This window comes from Urocitellus parryii, chromosome 3, assembly GCF_045843805.1.
Source record: "Urocitellus parryii isolate mUroPar1 chromosome 3, mUroPar1.hap1, whole genome shotgun sequence".
Lineage (NCBI taxonomy): Eukaryota > Metazoa > Chordata > Mammalia > Rodentia > Sciuridae > Urocitellus > Urocitellus parryii.
Genome location: NC_135533.1, coordinates 106,715,359 through 106,735,314, shown reverse-complemented (window position 1 = coordinate 106,735,314; position 19,956 = coordinate 106,715,359). Strand labels below are relative to the sequence as shown.

The 19,956-nt window shown below is 38.5% G+C and overlaps 1 protein-coding gene across 2 annotated transcripts in view; it reads left to right on the top strand.

Moving 5' to 3' along the window:
• Positions 1-19,956, top strand: part of Cobl (cordon-bleu WH2 repeat protein) — a 268,552-nt gene that overhangs the window by 161,339 nt on the left and 87,257 nt on the right. For both annotated transcript variants that reach the window (XM_026403670.2, XM_026403669.2), the window contains one exon: positions 17,935-18,112. In XM_026403670.2, the coding sequence (XP_026259455.2) occupies positions 17,935-18,112 (178 nt within the window). The remainder of the gene's footprint in view (positions 1-17,934; positions 18,113-19,956) is intronic.

Genomic DNA, 19,956 nt, shown 5'->3' with positions numbered 1-19,956 from the left:
ATAAATAACTGAGTGATCAAATCTGACATTACTGGGGAAACCAACTCAGGGAAGGGGGAGACTGAGAAAAGAGGCATTTAGCATAACTCAGGCAGGAGATCTTGCTCAGGGCAGAAGGGAAACCTATGACAGATTTTCACACAATAATTGTAGGACTTCAGGCGCAATGTGATAAAGATGTGAGCAAGGGAGAAAGGCCAGTGGCAACTATGAAAAATGTAGCATTTATGGAATATTGGAAAAAAGTCCATAGATCCAGATTCTGATTTGAATAAAGCTGTGGAAGGTTCCGCAGGAATCGCTTGTAGAGAGGGCAGCTATCAGATCTGCCTGGAGCCCACAGGAGGCACAGACACACAGATAATTGAGAATCTTCTGCATATAGGTAGTAACTGAGGATATAGGAGTGGGTGAAAAACAAAATGGTAAAGGAAGAAGAAAGCAGTCATAGGAAGATTATGCTGTGGGGAAGAGGAATCCTACATGATGATGTAGGAACTGGATCCACACCATGTAAAGACCAAAAGGGCCATTGGATACAACCATGGGGGAAATAGGGATGTTTCCCCAGGCTGCTACCCTGAAGGGGAGGCCAGATAGCCCAGAAAGCAGGGTGACTTAAGGCCAGGGGAAAAGAAGTTGAAGGAGGAAACTTGTCTTGCACTTGGTGGAGAAGGGGAAGACTTTTCTATGTGTGTGTTCACATCAGTGCTCATTGTGTGATATTTCTGTGATGGGAGAGGTGTGAGGGGTGTCTGTGATTAAAGAGAAGCCGGAAATCCACACTAGAGTTTACACTGAACTCCAAGCCTGGCTCTAGCTCCCCAAAGAGGAGTGAGCTTTGGGGAATCAGCTTTCCTTCAGATAATGGTGTCCTGTGAGGAGAGTGGCTCTTACCCGGGGACCTGTGCTTTTCCTGGCATATGGGGTAGGATCATCTGCTAACAGAGAAATTAGGATAACCGAGGAGGCCATAGGATAGGGATGAATTTTGGAATTTGGAGATAAGGAAAGCAAAGAGAAGACACAAGGAAAAGATTTCTCAACAATCACTTTGGAAAACTGCTTGCCAGCAACATACTAAACTGGACATATGCATACCCTATGACCCAAGCACCTCCCATTGTGTGCACCTCTAGCACCATCACCAAACCATAAGTGTATTTGTTTGCAGTAGTACTATTCACAGTAGCCCCAAACCAGATAGCAACCAAATACCTACCCACAGATGGGTGAATAAAGGAGGTTTATTCATGGCAGTAATGCAAATGCACAGCAACAGATGAATCTCTCCAAAAGCAGCCAGACATAGTAATATTAAGTACAAATGTGGCAAAATTAATCTAAATTCTTGCTGCCAAGAAAGTGGTTTCTTTGGGTAACTGTGGGGAAATTGGGATGCTAGCCAAAGCCTCCTTGAAATTATTGGCCACAGTGACCAGGGAAGGACAACAATCCTAGGAGTCCCAAAGACCCCTGATTTCCAGGCATCAAGCAGGATAGAGTTGTGGGCAAGGACTTCTGCTTTTCCTATGGAGACAGGCTCTCCTGCTGAGGGATGGTAACACTGTACAGATGATGCTGAAAAGGAAGAAGACACAGTTGGAAGTACTTGTTGGCTCCTAGCAGGAAATTCATTCTCTTGGACTGGGGAATTGTTTCTATTAGTGGGAGATGCTGTTAAATACCCTGGCTTAATTTGCACATTGCCACTTCTGTTTATTAAGGAGATTCCCTGCTGGGCTTACATCCTGTATTGGTGCTGCTTTCTAAATTGTCAGCTGTAAGGTCTTCCCTCACTTTCTATGTGGGTGGATGGGAGGGAATCCTGTCCCTGGATTCCTTGGGCTATGATTACTCAGGGTCCTAAGCATGGTCATCATTCTGAGAGGTGAAATATTTGCCCTTTTTCTGTTGGTATCAGTGACTGGCAGCTTTTTTTTTTTTTTTTTTAACTCCCATTGGTGTGAAATTTTCCAAGAAAAAAGGATTTTTCCTCATTATTTTAAATTGTAAAACAGATTAAAAACTCTTTTCATATATTTCTAGCTAAGACAATTTTAGCAGGAAAAAAAAAATGAACCCTTAACAAATATCTGCTGAAATGGCAAACAATGGGCAATGTGAAGGGAACTGAGACTTGCAAACTCACTGTTAAAATCTCCACCTAGAAGCCAGGAGCACATTAGTGTTCTGTCTTAGGGCATTTTGTACCAAGTCAGGTAGGAAGAAAGTGTTTATTATGCCAACTTTCGTTTCTTCTTATAACTTTCCAGAAAGCATAGCCTGAGTTCTTCAGTCTGAAATTACCAAATATGGTGATGATAGAAAGGGTTTTTCCTATTGCTTTCCTGTGCTCACCTGTGAAGACAACTTTAATTTTAGCCAATGCAATGTGAACAACCAGACAGAGCCATTTAGTTGACCTGAGTCTCTAGCATTTGGTTAGAAGTTTTTCATCTTTTCATAGGATCCTAAGAATACAGCAGGGTCTGTAAACACTTTATCCATACTGGATTTTCTATTGTAGAAAATAGTCATTTTATATGGACATAAGGGTAGCAGATAATTCCTAAAATTTTCCCACATCTTGGGTATAGCCTATGATGTGTGGCTTGTTTAGTTCCTGGGAGGACTCTTTTTTGTTTTAATGATTGGAATGGTTTCATTATCAGTTAAATTAGAATTTGCCCTCCATGTTTGTTCCTGGATGACATCAGCTGGAATTCCACTTGCCTCATGTGCCATTTAAGCACACAGATCACTATTACTTTACTTGTAGAGTCCAAAATAAATGGAAGCCTATCCTCTGAGAGGAAGATTAAGTTTTGAAATGAACACTATGCAGGGATGCCTGAGTCTCAGCATCTGCCACACTGTATATTTCCCTAATGACTGGTTGAATATATTCTTTATGGTGTGATTTGGGGAAACTGCAAGGTGCTGTGTGCTGCTAAATTTCCCCTCTGAGGTCAATGTAGGACCTCACTGTCTTTGTCTGCCCTCCTTTATTTGCCAGGAGTTATAGTCAATCTTTCACATTAATATTTCCACCTGGTGTCCATCAGGCTTATCTTTAAGCTAGGAAGGAGTTCAGGGACCACAAAGTTGTAGGTCCCTGGGATGATGGCTCAGCTGAGCAGTCTGGTGCTGAGCATGCATTCATCCTGGGAAACCCCAGCCTCAATAAATACAATCCAGTAAACAAACCTAAAGCCTACCTACCCAATCATAGGTCAAAGCTAAAGTCTTTCAAGACTTCCTGTTTCCTCATTCTGTTCTTTGGTCCAAAGCTCCCCAACTTGGAACTCTGATTTATCCTTTTTGCATCTCTACCCTTCTTTTCTTCCCTGAGGTCCTCACTACCTGTCTGGGTTCTTTAATTATTTCTGCATGTTCCCAGAAAATAATCTTGTCATTTGACCATCCCAATACAGGCATCTTGGGCTCAGGGGCAGCTTAGCAGTCCGCTGGAGCACAAAAGTACAGTTCCACAACTTGAGGCTGCCTCAGGGCAGATCCCTCTCCCAGCTCACCCACAGTTTTCACAGCAGCATTTCACCTCTAAGGCCCCCCTTTCCTTAAAGCTTTCTCTCCACCCCTATGTGTGCTACTTCTATAAGAAAATGAGGAAGGACACCTCAGTCTCCCACACCACTCTACTTGCACACTTATCTGTCCCACCTTCATCCTTCTATCAGAGAAGCAAATGCTTGTCCTCCAGCTGCAGTCTGCTCCCTTGCCCAACCTCAGTATCCCTTTTTTAAAAGACAGCTCTCTCTTTTATGCCTCCTCTTAATTATCTTCCACTACACCTTCACCTCTTAAATGTGGCTGCATTTACCTGCTTTTAGTCATTCACTCAACACATATTCATTAAACCAAATTTGGGTCAACCACTGTGCCAGGCATGGAGAAACCACAGGTAGCAAAACCCATCTGCTGTCAGTACAAAGTGTCTATTCATCACCTATTACTCTTCCTTTCCAACCCAACCAGTCACAAATGTCCTGCCCACCTTGCTCATCTATTATTCTCAGTGCCAAGTGCATCATCTGACATACAGTAGGTATGAAGCCACCAAATGAGTGCATCTGTCAAAAAACATTGTTTTAATCATATGAATGCTTTTGGTAACAAGATTCTTTGATCCTGCAGATATTGAGTGAACACCCAGAACAGGTCAGGGAATGTTCCAGGCATTGATGAGAAAGCAGTGAATCCATCACAGCCTCTTACCTCATGGAGGCATATTGAATGGGAGACACACAGGCTGGTCAGGTACTTTCCCACCACTCTTGTCCTTTTTCTAAGCAAGGGTAGTGCAGGAGGTCAGGCAGCAGCCAGTCATGCTGTACCCTTGTTTGTGACCTTCAGCAATTTACTCGACCCCACCAATCCCACTCTTCTTTACTGTACAGTGAAAGTTACAGCAGTGTTTCTTTATGGGGTCATTTCCATGCTTAAGCACATGATGACTCACAGGAAGCCAGCCCTGAGCACAGAGCTTACCCTTGGCATGTGGCAGGTGTTTAGAAAACAAAGCTGTGCCCATTGTTATTCTTTCATCAATCAGAGTGCGTATGAGTGTTGGTCTTAGAAATATCATTTAACATTAGCTTTCCAATGTATGCATCCATTTATGCTTCTGTTTTCTCACATATAAAATACAGGAGCTGCAATTTTAGCTCTAAGAATTGTTTCTCCTTCATGTTATTCAATTCAATTTTCCTATTAGCACATATGAACACACATGTGTACATGTATATATACGTATATGATGTACATGTATATATGTATATGTGTGTATATATTATATATTATATGTTTATGTATATGTACATATATATGTATATAATTTTTCTAACAGCATTTGGAGCAGCCAGAGACATTTCTAAGCACTCATTCAATTCTTGCATCAACCCTACGAGGTATTTATTCCAGTTGAAACAAGGATACCAAGGCAAAGAGAGGTTAAATTTTTTAGGAGGATTCTGTAGCCAATAGGTAACAGTGGGCCAGGTTGGTTCGTGGTACCTCAGTTTTCTTTAGTGTTATTATCTATATATTTAACTTCAGGAAATCTAACTAAAAAGGTAAAGATGGACTTAATTCTTTTAAGACCCTGCCATTCTTCATATGAGCTATAGCCAAGAATTAGCCAGTCCAAGTCTAATCCTGAGAGTATCAGCTAGGTGTCCAGATTCCCATCAGGATGTCTACTCTTGATTGGGAGAGTGATTGGGATGATGGTAAAAAGTCTTTACAACCTGTCCACCAGTAAGGGTCCCATTCTCAACATTTTTCATATTATTATTCATTTGATCATTACAGTAACCAAAAGAGGCAGGTTTTAGGTTTGTCCCTATTTTACAGATGGATAAATTGAGGTTCAGACAGATTAAACAACCCATCCAACATTACACAACTAAGTGGGCACAGTATTCTAAGCCTAGTGGTCTGGCTCCAGGGTCCAAGTATTACCATCATGCTGTGCTCTCACCTCTTGTTACAGTTTTTGAGGCTGTTCTGGCCCATAATCTTTATGATCATTTTTTTATAAATATAAATATTTTTAAAGGAAATTATGTTATAATAATCATACTGAAAAGAATGAAAACAACCAGCAGTGTAAACAATAATCATTTAAAATCGCTAATCCTAAAGTTCAAAACATTTAGATTTTAAAAGTATTTAGAATACTTTTTATTTATTCTGATAAAGACAAGATTGGGTATCAACACTCTTGTTAATAGGGAAAGATGATATTCATGAGAACTTAAATGCATACAGCCATTCTGAAGTCCAATTTGGCAACACAGATCACATATAAAATAAATTTTATTTTATTTTCATAAGACTATATCACATGGCATCTTCCCCTTTCACAAGTTTTTAAATGCACAATGCAGTATTGATAACTATGGGCACAGTGTTGTACTATAGCTCTCTAGTGCTTATTTATCTCAACCCCCATGAAACCATCTCAACCCCCTGGCAACCCCAATTCCATCCTTTGATTCTATTAATTTGACTCCTTGGATGGATGGGTGGATGGATGGATGGATGGATGGATGGACAGATGGACAAACATATAAATGGATGCAAAATGCTGGACCCTATTCATTTTACTTCACGTCATATACAGATCCTAATATCAATGTTGCTCTTCAGCTAAACAGGGGAAACCTAGAGAAATGTATCAACTATCTTAAGAATAATGTGAAACATAATATGTGTTTATAGATAAAAGCTATAGAGGAACATGGAAAATAAACACAGTCATTTGATTACTTTTTATCAAGTTTCTATAAAGTGCCATGCCCTGAGTAGAGAATGAGGGTCAAGGTGGGGAAACAGAAGCAAGAAACTGTGTGTCCCAGAAGATAAATATATTGGGATATTTATCTTCTTTAAATTGGAACTTCCCTCCCCTTTAAGTTCTTCCTGGCTTGGAGTCTGACATTACACATTATTGGCACAATGAAATTAAGAAACCAAAGGGGACAAAGGAGGATGAGTACTTTCTACAAAGATCAGGAAATCAAGACACATGATAAAAATCACCCTTGACCAGCCAAAATAGCTTAACAACAACAGCAAAAATAATTTGTTCTTACAGTTCTGGAGGTTGGGAACTTTGAGAGCAAGGGGATGGGAGTTCTGATTCTGATGAGGGATTTCTTCCTGGTTTCAGACAACTGTCTTTTTATGTGTCCTCACATGGTAAAAGGGTGAAAGAACAAAGACCCTAATGCTATTCATGAGGGGCACTGTCCTCATGATCCAGTCACCTCCACCTCCCTATACTGTCACATTGGGGTTAGGGTGTCTGCATATGAAATTGTGGGGAGCATGTAAATATTCAGTCTGTATCAAGGAGGCACTACATTTCCTGGTTCTAGGAAGGAAAAAAAAAAAGAAGTAAACTTCAAAAGTAGATCTAGATTTTATGTGTTCCTCCAAGAATGCACTGAAGGTAGGCATTGGGTTTACAAAGCAATACTTTCAAGCACAAACTGGTCCAGTGGGCAGGTGTTTTACTGCATGGGACAATGAGAACTCCATGGGTTTCAGGCACTTAGTGTAGCCTAGGAAAAGACATTTCCATTCCACCTGCAGGAGCTATTTATTCCTCACTGATTAACCTCATGCAGGAAAGACAATATAAGGAAATGATTTAAGAGCATTGACCATTCACACCAAAACTAAATTGCAGCTCTTTTCATTTATTAGTCGAATGACCTTGGGTAAGTCTTCTTCTACAAGCCTCCATTTCTAACTTTTAAAAATAGAAATAGTTAAATTACCTCTTTGGGGGTGGGATTTGGAATAATCATATGAAATATGACTGGCATCCTCAATAAATGTCTGGTAAATCATTGCAGCTGCCAGTGTTAATAATATTTTTTTGAAGACTGCAAATCCACCTACTTGAACCCTTTTGTTTGAGTGCCTTAAACACCCAAAAGCTTCAGAAAAACATTTTTGCACTTTTGCCCATTGGCTCTTGTCTTTATTGGAGGGTCTCAGACCTTGCCAAATATTTTTCAAGCATGTTACCTTAATTAATTTACTAGGAGTGGCACCATGACTGGAAAACACATGGTATTCCCTAAGTGGTTGTTGAATGGGTGTGATTAATTCTGCTGAAAAATTACACCTGGGAACACTGGGCAATCTTGGCAAAGGCTCCAGGACTTTAATGCTTCTCCAAATCTTATAACAAGGAGCAAGCCAGAACTGTCTTTCAGGAGGTGAAATTGCTTTTCCAAATTGGATAAACCAGAAATGCTTTCCTGCTCCTCTCTTCTAATTATCTCCAACTTAATGTGGATGCTCAACAGAATTCTGGGACATGGCATTATTATACAGATATCAGTGAGAGCTTAGAGTGCTTCTGTTAACCAGTACAGATTCACAGAAAGAAAAGAGTGCCCCAAATGAGCCCCAAATTACAGTTTTGAGCAATGCTCCCAGCCTAGAAAAATGTGTAAATGTTATAGAATTATCTGTCATCCATTGTAGTTATCTCTCTCTCTCCCTCCCTCCCTCCCTCCCTCCCTCCCTTCTCTCTCTCTCTCTCTCTCTCTCTCTCTCTCTCTCTCTCTCTCTCTCTCTCTCTCTCTCTCTCTCTCGCCTTCTTAATGGAAGTGGGGTGATATTACATTGTGGTTTTGATTTGCATTTCCCTGATAATTAGTAATGCTGAGCATCTTTCCATATGCTTGTTAGTCATTTGTATATCTTCTTTGGAGAAATATCTGTGCAAACTCTTTGTCTATCTGTTTACTGAATTATTTGCTTTTTATTGTTGTTGATAGATAGTCTTATATTCTAGATGTTAAGCTGTTATTAGATGTTCAGTTTGCAAATATTTTCTCCCATTCCATAGCTTGCCTCTTCACTCTGTTCCCTTTGCTATGTGAAAATTTTTAAATTTAATGTAGTCCTATTTATCTGTTTTTGCTTTTGTTGCCTGTGCTTTTGTTGTTATATGCAAGAAGTCATTGCTAAATAAAATATCATGAAGCTTTCCCCCTGTGTTTTCTACTAGGAATTTTATAGACTTAGTTCTTATATTGGGATATTTAATCTATTTTGAAGAAATTTTTTGCATATGGCATAAGATAAAGATCTAACTTTATTCTTTTGCATGTAAGTACCAGTCCTTCTAGCACTATTATTTGAAGAAATTATCCTTTCCTATTGTGTAGCTTTAGCATTAACAAAGATAAATTGATCACACATATGAGGGATTATATCTGGGCTCTTCATTCAGTTGTAGTAATCAAAACATCATTCTTGGGCTGGGGATGTGGCTCAAGCGGTAGCTCGCTCACCTGGCATACGTGGGGCGCTGGGTTCGATCCTCAGCACCACATAAAAATAAAATAAAGATGTTGTGTCCACTGAAAATTTTTTAAAAAGTCATTCTTTATCTATGCCACACTCTTTCTTATTGCTCTAGCTTTGTGATATGATATGAAATCAGGAAGTGGAGGTATACACCCTTGCTTTTCTTTCTCAAGATTATTTTGACAGTTGGGAGTTATTTGTGGTTCCATATGAACTTTAGTATGATTATTTTCTATTTCTGCAAAAATAATGCCAATGGAATATTTATAGAGATTGCATTTAATCTGTAGATTGCTTTGGATAATGTGGACATTTTAACTTCCAATCCATGAACACAGGATATCTTTACATTTATTCTGTCTAATTTCTTTCAAAAATGTATTATAGTTTTCAATCTTTCATCTCTTTGTTTAAAGTTTTATTTCTAAGATTTTGATATTTCTGATGTTGTTGTAAATAGGACAATTTTATTAATTTCCTTTTAAGATTATTTATTGTTACAATGTAGAGAAACAGAACTAATTTATTTGTATTGATTTTGTATGAAACAACTTGGTTGAATTTATTAGTTTAAACTGTGTGTGTGCATGTGTATAATCTCTACATTTAAGATCATGTTATATGCAAAAGAGATTATTTCACTTTTATTCTGATTAAGATGGATTTTATTACTTTTTCTTTCATAATTGGTCTGGCCACCACTTCCAGCACTATCTTGAATGAAGTGGTGAGAGTGAGCATCTTTGCCTTGTTTCTGATGCTCACTCTCACCACTTTTATATATATATATGAGAATATATTGAGGTGATTTCTTTTTCTTACTAATTTATTGAGTGTTTTCATTATGAAAGGGTTTTGAATTTTGTCAAATTCTTTTTCTGCATCAATTGTAATGATCATATGGTTTTCTTTTCTAATAGTATCTTTTTTCTTTTGATATCTGGGTATTTCTGGCTTAAAAAATGAGTTCGAAAGTGTTTCCTCCTCTTGATTTTTTGGATGAGTTTGAGAAGGATTGTTATTATTTCTATTTTAAACATTTGATAGATTTCTCCACTGAAGCCACCCTGTCTTGGACTTTTTTTGTTAGGATGTTTTAAATACAGTTTCAATTTTCTTACTAGTTATAGACACTATTCAAGTTTTTTACTTTAGATTTTATTTCTCTCTGACTCAGTTTTATTTATTTATTTGACATTTTATTAGAACATTGTAATTATTCATAGTATTTGGGTTCATTTTGACAAAATAATACATGCAAGAAATTTAGTTTTAATCCCCAACTTCCCCCTCCTTTTCTTCCCTCTCCCATTCTCTCTCTTCTACTCTTCCTTTCACTCCTTTATTTATTTATTTTTGATTGGTGTTTACTGCATAACCATATAAGTGAAATTCTTTGGGGGTACATTTATATGTGTATGTATCATGATATTGTTAAATGCATTTCATATTTCTTTCCCTTTCTTCTCTTTTTTATACTCCACTGATGTTCCCTATGTCTTTATTATAATCTAGTCCCTCCCCAACTGCCTTCTTTTCCTTATTTTGTTCTAGCTTCCACATATGAGAGAAAACATTCAACCTTTTATATTCTGAGTCTGGCTTATTTCACTTAGTGAGAGTTGTTTTCTCCATTTATCCACATACCAGCAATTGTCATTATTTTTTTTTTCTATATGACTGAGTAGAACTACATTGTGTATATATACCACATTTTCTTGATCCATTCATCTATTGATAGGCACCTGGGTTGATCCCATAATTTGGCCGTCATAAATCGTACTGCTGTAAATACTGAAGTAGCTGTATTGCTACAGTATGCTGATTTTAGTTCTTTTTTTTTTTTTAATATGTACCAAGGAGTGGGATACTGGGTAATACGGTGGTTCCATTTCTAGTTTTTTGAGAAGCATGACTCAGTTTTAGTAGGATGCATTTCTTCTAGGCTGTCCAATTTGTTGGTGTATGATAGTAGTCTCCTATATTCTTTTTTGTTTCTGAGGCATCATTTATCATGTTTCCACTCTCAATTTTTAAAAAAAAATTTTGTGATTACAGCCTTCCCTGATATTTTCTTAGCAAAACTAAAAATCTGCCAATTCTGTTGGTCTTGGGGGGTGAGGAGAGTAACTCTTGTTTCACTAGTGTTTTCCAAATTTTCTATTTTATTTATTTTTGCTTGATTTTTATTATTTTTTCTTCTATCAAATTTGACTATAGTACATTTTTTTTTAGTTCCTTGAGGTATAAATTTAGGTTGCTGATGATGCCTTTCTTCTATTTTAATGTAGGCATTTATTTTTATCAACTTCCCTCTTAGAATTGCTTTTGGTGGCTGGGCATGGTGGTGCATACCTGTACTCTCAGCCACCCAGGAGGATGAGACAGGAGGATTACATGTTCAAGGCCAACCTGGACAACTTAGCTGAATTTTCTTTTGCTTAATAAATTCTGCTGTTGAAGCCTTTCATAATTTCTGTTTTGGGTCTTCTTTGTATGGCTTTTATGGTTTTGTTGATATAATAACTTTGCTCATGCATGGTTTTTATTTTGCTAAGCTATCTGTGTATTCTCTTATAGTACATTTAACTCTTTAACACAATTACTTTAAATTCTTTTTCAGGTCATAGATTTCCTTTTCCTTGGATTATTTTCTAGAGATTTATTTTGTTCCTTTTATTGAACCAAGATTTCCTATTTCTTTTATGTACATTCTTGTCATCATTATTTTTTACTGTTAATTGTGTATTTAGAAAACAATCACCTCTCCCAGCCTTTACAGACTGTTTTCTTAGAGGACACATCACATCAGTCAGAATTGCTTTTGGTGGCTGGGACCTATCAAAACTCCTCTTGCAATGCATCTTCTCTGGGATTGTGTGTGTGATTCCCATTTAGAAATGTTTGTGGATTCCTTTTTTAGAAGGTTATAATTTCTTGATCCCTCTTGTGTTTGTCTGTGTTACTGCAGATTTTCTGGCACTGCTGGCAACCTCTGTTTATTTCTCTCCCCATCTCTTCCCCCTCTCCCTCCAGCTCTCTAGATACCAGGGATTAATCCAAGATTACTCTACCAATGAACTAATCCTCAGTCATTTTTTAAAATTATTTTTTTTTAATTTTGAGTTACAATTCTCCTGCTTCAGCTTCCTAACTATCTGAGATTACAAGTGTGTGCCTCAGCATAAGTCTCTGAGTTCTTTTGTTCTCTGCAGCCCCAAGACATCCAAAGTGTATTGGTTCTTTCTGTACTCCCAGACAAGTGAGGTAGAAACCAGTCTCTCAGGCAAGCATCACAAGAATCTGGACTATTGCATGGACTTTCCATTCTTTTCACTCCCTCTCAAAGCATAATCTACAAGCTATTGCTTCCTCCTGGTTCTGCCAAGCTGTGCCAGCCTCTGTCAGTGGTAATGCCAAATCTCTAAGCTCTGCAGCAACTAGACTTTAAGCTCTTATGTTCTCAGTGCCCTTCCCCCATCCAAAAGATGCCAGTTCTTCATCAGTGCTCCAGTCAGTCAAGACAGAAACCAGTCCCTCAGGCAGCCCTCTGAAAAGCTGTAATGTTGGCCTTATGATCCATTCTTCTCTTTCCTCCTAAGGGAGAACTGTGAATGAGGCTTTTTTCCCCTGATAGTACTGAGCTGTACAGGCTTGGGGGAAGGGCTATCATAGTTGAAATGAAATGGCTTTTCTGACCCATCTCGGTGAGGCTGCTCTTGGCTTTGGGCTTACCTTGGAGTTCTGTGATTCCCTGTTTTGTGAAGTTCTGCAAAAGCATTTGGGATGGCAAATTATTGTTAAATTATTGCTTTTGTGGGGAGCAAGGTCTGGGGCTTCCTGTTCTGCCCTCTTGCTGATGTTATTCCTCCAAATTTTAGAATCTGTTGTCTTAACTCTGAAATTTTCATGTTTTTTTTACCCCCCTCCAAAAAATAAATGGTTTTATCACAAACTTGGAGAAAAGGGAACTAGGAGAGAAAAAAATTGTGAGAGCTTTTTAAGAAATTTTAAGAAATTTAACTTTTAACAAGCAAAACCATTCTTTTTTTTTTTTTTTTCTTTCTTTTCTTTTCTCTTTTTTGGTACCAGGGATTGAACCCAGGGGCACTCTACCACTGAGCCACAACCTCAGCCCCATTTTGTATTTTATTTAGAGACAGGGTCTCACTGAGTTGTTTATTGCCTCACTTTTGCTGAGGCTAGCTTTGAATTTGGGATCCTCCTGTCTCAGCCTCCTGAGCCGCTGGGATTACAGGCATGCACCACTGCACTGGGCCAACTAAAAGGAGTTATTTTAATTGTGGCTCATCTATCCAATGAAGTAATGGTCAACAATTAAAAAAAAAAAACACTTGAAAGTGTATTTAGAGGGTAGAAAATGGCCACTATGTGAAATAGTAGATATTTTAATTTGCTTTATTGCAATGCTGAGGTAAGTTCCTGACTATCGCGCTCACGAGAGAGCTGGGAGGGTCCCTTGAGGTTTCCCCGCTGTGTGGAGAGGGAGGGCTAGGGGGTTTACACACCTGCCGCCGCCGGGAATGGCAACAGTTCGTTCCCTTTGCCGGGTGTCCGATGCAACGTGTGGGTCCTGACCCGCTCTCCCAAGCCCCATCTCAATTCTGTGGCCACTGCCTTTGAAGATTCTGTTGGTATTAACCTCCTCAGGTTCAGGAGTAACCAACAAGTTGTTTCAGTGGGAGCGTTTAGCACTGAGTCACAGCGGTTTGTCTGCGAGACACAGGCGAACGGGAGCCTGAGTTCAGCCGCTCTAGGCTCCGTGTGTGTTCTGAGAGGCACAAACTGTTTGCCCCATATCCATGTCAACTCAGCATTGCCTAGTGATCCTGAGCAAACAGCATTTAGACGGTTTAAGACTCCCTATGCCCAGCTGAAGAGGTCAGAGACTTGATCTCTCCGCACCCGCCGCCATGTTGGATCCCCTCAGATGTGTTTTGATTGTGATAAATACCTAGCAAAGTAAAAGTAGCTGAAACCTGAACATTGGGTGAAAGAGTTCCATCAGAAGAGCCCAGAACCCCCAAAAGGCTCAAGAATTTGGAGGACATATTCCTCTGTATACAAAAGTATAGAATAAGCTGATAATAAAGACTGGCTGAATATGTGCGTGGGAAGCGGAAAGACCTTCAGGTGCATTTCTGCCCAAGTATCTGCATTCCCAATATTAGAAGTGGTGGAAGCAGGAAACTCTAACTCCAGGCTGTGAGACTCAACTGAGTCTGTGCCAGAATGGGCATAATTGATGTCCACATGCTGTAGGAGAGCCTCAGGGTCTTCTCAATAGATTCCATTGCAGGACAAGAGTTCCATCCTGCAGAAGAGAGGACAGTTCCATGTGTGAATGAATGGTGGCCAACATAAAGGAGAATCCTGCTGCTATAGATATTTGAGGATCTTCCAGTCAGCTAACCAGCTTTCTGTCCATTAGTGTATGAATGAACTCTATCCATACACTGTATTATAAACAAGAAGCCAAGAATCACTAGAGATTTGGAGAAAGATCAAAATGTGATAAACAAAAACGAAGACACAAAGAAATAAAACAAATTTGCAAGAAAATATAATGCATAAAGCTAAAGAAAATATTTTAAAAAGCATTTTTAAAAATATATAAATGATAGTGTCAGAGAGAAAAGAGAAGATAGTATACCCAGAAAAGGAGACCATGATACTGTTTCTAAAACACATAAGAAGAAGGAGATCTTGGAAATCAAAGTATAGTAAAAGAAACTTGAAAATTCATAAGAGTTGGACAATAAAGTAAAAGAAGTTTCCAAGAATGGGGAAAAATAGGCAGGAGTTAGAATCTTCAGTGTTCAACTCATTAAAATCCTCAGGAGTAGAGGGGGAACAAAGGGAAGAAAGAAGTAAAAAGGAAGAACACTAGAAAATTCTTCAGGTACACAGCCTGCAGGGGTGAGCCCTTGCCCCAGAGAGTGGACCAAAAGAAATGCACCCTGGAGCATGCTGTCACCAAATGTCAGGGCATAAAGGAATAAAGAGTGGGTCTTCCAAGCCTACAGGAGGAATGCAGATCACTTGTGAAAGATTGAGCACCAGCATGGTGTGGGGTGTCTTGACTGCACAGTACAATTTAGGAGACAACAGAGTAATGACTGTTTTCAGCCTTTGTAGAGACTGTTCTTTCCATTCAAGGTTCTTGTAGGCATATAATAGGATAAAAATCACTTTTATATTCTCAAGGTCTCAAAAATATTACTTATGGGCATCTTGTCCATAATGGAGGCAGGGGCTGGAACTGAGTAGAAAAATGTAAATTTCCAGGAAATTAAAAAAAAAAATTCAGGAAAAAGCAGATTTATTCTGGAAAGAAAGTGTAATCATTCTATACATTGTACATCTCAAGTAGAAAAATTTCTGCTGAAAAAATTTTGTTTTATGTTATTATAATATCTATTATCAGCTATCCTCCCTTATCCATGGGAGATACTTTTGAAGATCCCCAGAAGATATTTGGAAGCCTAGAAAGTACCAAACCTTACATATACTAATTTTTTTTTGCAATACACACATATGTACATACTGATGATAAAGTTTAATTTATTAATTAGGCATAGTACAAGATTAACAACAATAAAATACAATTATAATAATATACTATAAAAAATTTCCAGCATTACTACCCTTACATTTTGGAACCATTAAGTGAAATATAGAATCTTTGAACACAAGGACTATGATACTGTGACAGTTGATCTGATAACCTAAATGGCTATTAAATGACCAACAGGTAGCATATATAGTATGGATACAATGGATAAAGGGATAATTAATCTTATGTGAGATGGAGCAGGACAGGAGGTGGTTACTTGGAACAGTGCCCAATTTAAAAATTGTCACTTTTTTTCTCTTTAATAGTTTTATCTGCAGGTGACTGAAGGTAATGGAAACTGTGGAAGATGAAACTGCAAATAAGGGTAGACTACTATATAACTAGTGAAAAGTAATTTACATCTCATGCTATAATTTTTGGAAAGATGAAAAAAATGTGTGCATATGTGTCCATGTGGGTATGTACATGTGCATGTCTCAAAGAATAAATCCCCACTTTCAGGAGTAGAAAGCCAACATCTAATGTGCAAAAATCAAGGAGTAGCACAGTGAACTTATTATTTAGAAAAAAGCAGTAAATGCCAAAAGAAAATGTGTTTGAAGTGGTTCTTGCCATTGCAAAGATAGTAGACAAGGAATCACTGATTTTGACTTTGAGCTTTGTAGGACTTTTTGATTTTATGTTATTTTTTGGTTTATGCAAAATATGTTGTAGAACTTTAAAGACATGGGAGATGATTATAATATGTTGTGGTAGAAGGAAAAACTTTAAAGATATGGGAGATGATTATTATATGTTGTGGTAGAAGGAAAGAGAGAAAACATTAGTTTCAAAAGAAAAGATAAAGACTAAAAAATATGTTAATCATTAGTAGTTTATATTGATTAATAAAGTCAATCACATAATTATTTTCTTCCTTTTGTTTACATATATATATTTTTGCAATAGTGTAGTACTGATAAAATTTTAAAGGATGTAGTACCACGTCCAGTCCAGAAGAGGAAATTGTGTTCCTTGGGTCCTGAGCTGAATGTTCAGTTCTCATATACGTGGTGCAAACATGAGTTAATAAACCAGAGCACCTGATCAAAGCCAAGGTACTAAAGAATGGTGGTGTGGGCCAGTGCCATCCCTGTAATGGACCCTTGAAAGGTCAGGGAATGCTTGGATGAGTGGTACAAAACTTGACTGAGAACAGTTTGAGGGCAAGAACAAGTGAAGTTATCATTTTCATTATTGCCCAAAATATGCACTGCTCTGCACACAACTCAGTACTCTTTAAGTGAATTTTAATTATTGAAAGAAAGTGAATGAACTTTGGCTGTAATTAAGAGCAGAGAATTATGGAGTCCTTTAGAAACAAAAGAACTAGAATCAATACATTCAATTTTTTATTGGTGCATTTTAATTTCACATAATAGAGAGATTAATTGTTACATATTTATTCTTGTGCACAATAGAATAAAAAATATTGGTCAATTTTGTTCTATAGTATTTAATTTTACAGATGAAACAAAACAGATTTCACTTTCAACATTTAGACCTACCTAATACTGACAAGCTGCCTTTATTTTTTTATTTATTTATTTTATTTGTTGCTTTTTTTATTCATTTCTTGAGAGTGAACAATGGAGTTTGGTCCATTTCATCACCTTTGATTGAGAGCAGAAGGAGATGTAATAGTATAATTGCAGTCTACTAAGCTAGACATTTTAAAAGAGTTTTATAAAAATAGGAAACAATGTTCCTCTTCTCATTATTTTTTTTTATTATTGATTGTTCCAAACATTACAGCCTAATACTGACAAGCTGCCTTTAGAAGCTGTGAATTTTTCATTGTTAGAGTCTTTAAGTAGGAGCTGGATTTCTGCTTTATATGGGAGATTGATGTCTTTTATTCTGATCTAATGTCCCATTTAACAGAACCTTAGTTCTAGATCCAGGAGTTGGCAGCTTGTGGACCATGTAAGTCCTGGCTACTCTGGAGTATGAGCTTGCAGAAGCAGGGAAATACATGCAAGACAGGGCACAGGAAGCATGAACTACTCCCATCTCTTCTTCTAATGTGTGGACACAAATAATGGTAGTCCCCCTTATTCCTGGGAAAAAGAGTACTCTTGCATTTAATTAAGGAGTAGGGATCATTTTCTCATTTATGCCCTAAAAAAGATTCCCAGGCTCCAGAATTACTTACCTGGATCCCTAGAAAATATGAGTTCCCTGTGCTTGGGGGAACTTGTGAGTGTCCATGAACATCACTGTGTCATCTCAGGGCCTTGCTTAGAGAATATGGCAGGCCTCACACCACTGCCTCCACCACCTGCCTGAGAGAACCCAGAATGAGGATGGCAATCTGACAGCCTTCCTTATGGCACCCATGCCACAATTGTCTGTTTCCATAGGTCCTGTGTCCCACAAACGCATCACCCACATACAAAAATTCCCCTAACCCTATCTCTCCTCTTTCTGTTTCTCAGATGTCTCTGGGCTCACAGGTTGATTTGCAGAAGAAGAAGCGGCGGGCACCAGCTCCACCTCCACCTCCACCTCCACCACAGCCACCATCACCAAGTCCCCTGCCACAGCCACCTCCACCAAGTCCCCTGGTCCCCAACCGCAGGGAGGAAAAGGAGGAGAACAGGAAGAGCACAGTAGGTGAGTGAGTCTGGGCTTGCTGTCTGCATACCTCTGGAATGCCTGCTGTGTGTGGAATACTAGCACTGCTCTTAACTCTCACAGTGGACTCATCCATAATAGCATTAACCCAGAAAATATTTATGCTAAAGAAAGAAAGTCTGGAAATAAGTAGCTGTGTGTTCACTTAATATCTTATTTTCATGGACATTACAGGCATTGAGGAGGTGGGGTAGTGGGAAGGATGGAGAGTGGCTGCATAAGGTGGGAGAAGGTGACAAATGGAGCATGAATGAGTGTGACTGTGTGATATGTGTCTTTCTGGTGGAAAAAAGATAAGCTCTTAAGATGACATCCTTGTAGGTTGTTTTGAAAGATATCTGGCACTTGACAGCTTAGGCCCCATGTAGTTTATATAGGGTGCACATCTCTAATATGAAAATCCAAAATGCTCCAAAGTTTGAAACTTTTTGAGTGTCAACATGATGCACAAGTGGAAAATTCTATACCATGAAACTATTTCACACAAAAAATTATTAAAAATACTGCATAATTACCTTCAGGTGTGTATGTAGGGTGTAGATGAGGCATAAATTAATTTCATATTTAGGCTTAGGTTCCATCCCCAAGATATCTCAGTATGTATATGCAGATGTTCTAAACTTAGAAAAAAATTTGAAACCCAGAATGTGTCTGGTTGTGAGCATTTTAGGGATACCCAGCCTATAAATGAGTTACCTCATTAGTTTTCTGACCATCCTGTTTGAAGTTAGACTGCATTTATATAACTTTTATTTAGCAAAGACTCTGGTATGTTTTGACCAGGTATTATGACATGATTATATCTCTACATCTTATGGTGTGGGTGAGGTAGATAGATGCTGAATGATGGAGGTCTCTAGGCCTGTGAGTCAGGGATAATCAATCTTATTTTAAAGTCCTTCAGTGTTAACTATTTCATCAATTAGAAACAGAAACAGCTCTTTCAGAGAAGGATTTGGAACAGAGCAGCATAGGAATCACCCACTCCTGAGCCTGAGACCCCAGTGATGGAAAGCACATCAGAGCCCCCTCTGAAGCCAGCAGACAGCCACTTCTGGTTCCTTTAATCCTGTCCCATGGCCCTGCTTTTTACCTGTGGCCCAGTATATGTGGTTCCAGAAGGAAAAATACACCTGAGGACAAGTGTTTGTTGTCAAGCTCTGAAAACTTTGATAAGTTCTACTAGGTTGTTCAGCATTTCCCCCCTTTAATCAATACCTCACTTAATGCCCTAGCATTTCACAGCCTGAGAATCAATTATCATAAGGAGAAATGACCTGTATTTCATGTCAGTTCATCCTCTTTCATAGGGGAAAATACTGTCAGATTTAAAGACAGTATTATCATTGGACCATTAAAATAAAACCGGATTTCTCCTGTTTTATGATGAGAAAAGCTCCCTCCCTTCTCTTTGGAAAGGGAGACAACCTCCCCCTCCACCCCGTCAGATTTAGAGATATCCTTGTTGAAATTCTCAGAAGCAACCACTTTATGTGGCCATGAGGATGTGGTCGAGTCATACCAAATAAACTCCTCGCCAAGCAGCCCATTTCAACCCCGAGTCAGCCAAGAAGGAAGAAGTATTTGTGTCTCATGGGCTTGGAGAACCTGCCCATCTGATGGGCCAACTGATGCCTACAGATGCCTGAGGAGATGAGAGGCAGGAGTTCTAAAATTGAAAATTGCACAATTTCCTCAGAAACATTACAAGAGGAAAGTAACAAATAGTAGTGATTTGCTACAAGTCTGTCTTTCTGGTCCATAAAGTATCATTTGTGAGGACTTAGAAGGCCAAAAACTTCTCTCTTGCTGACAATAATTGG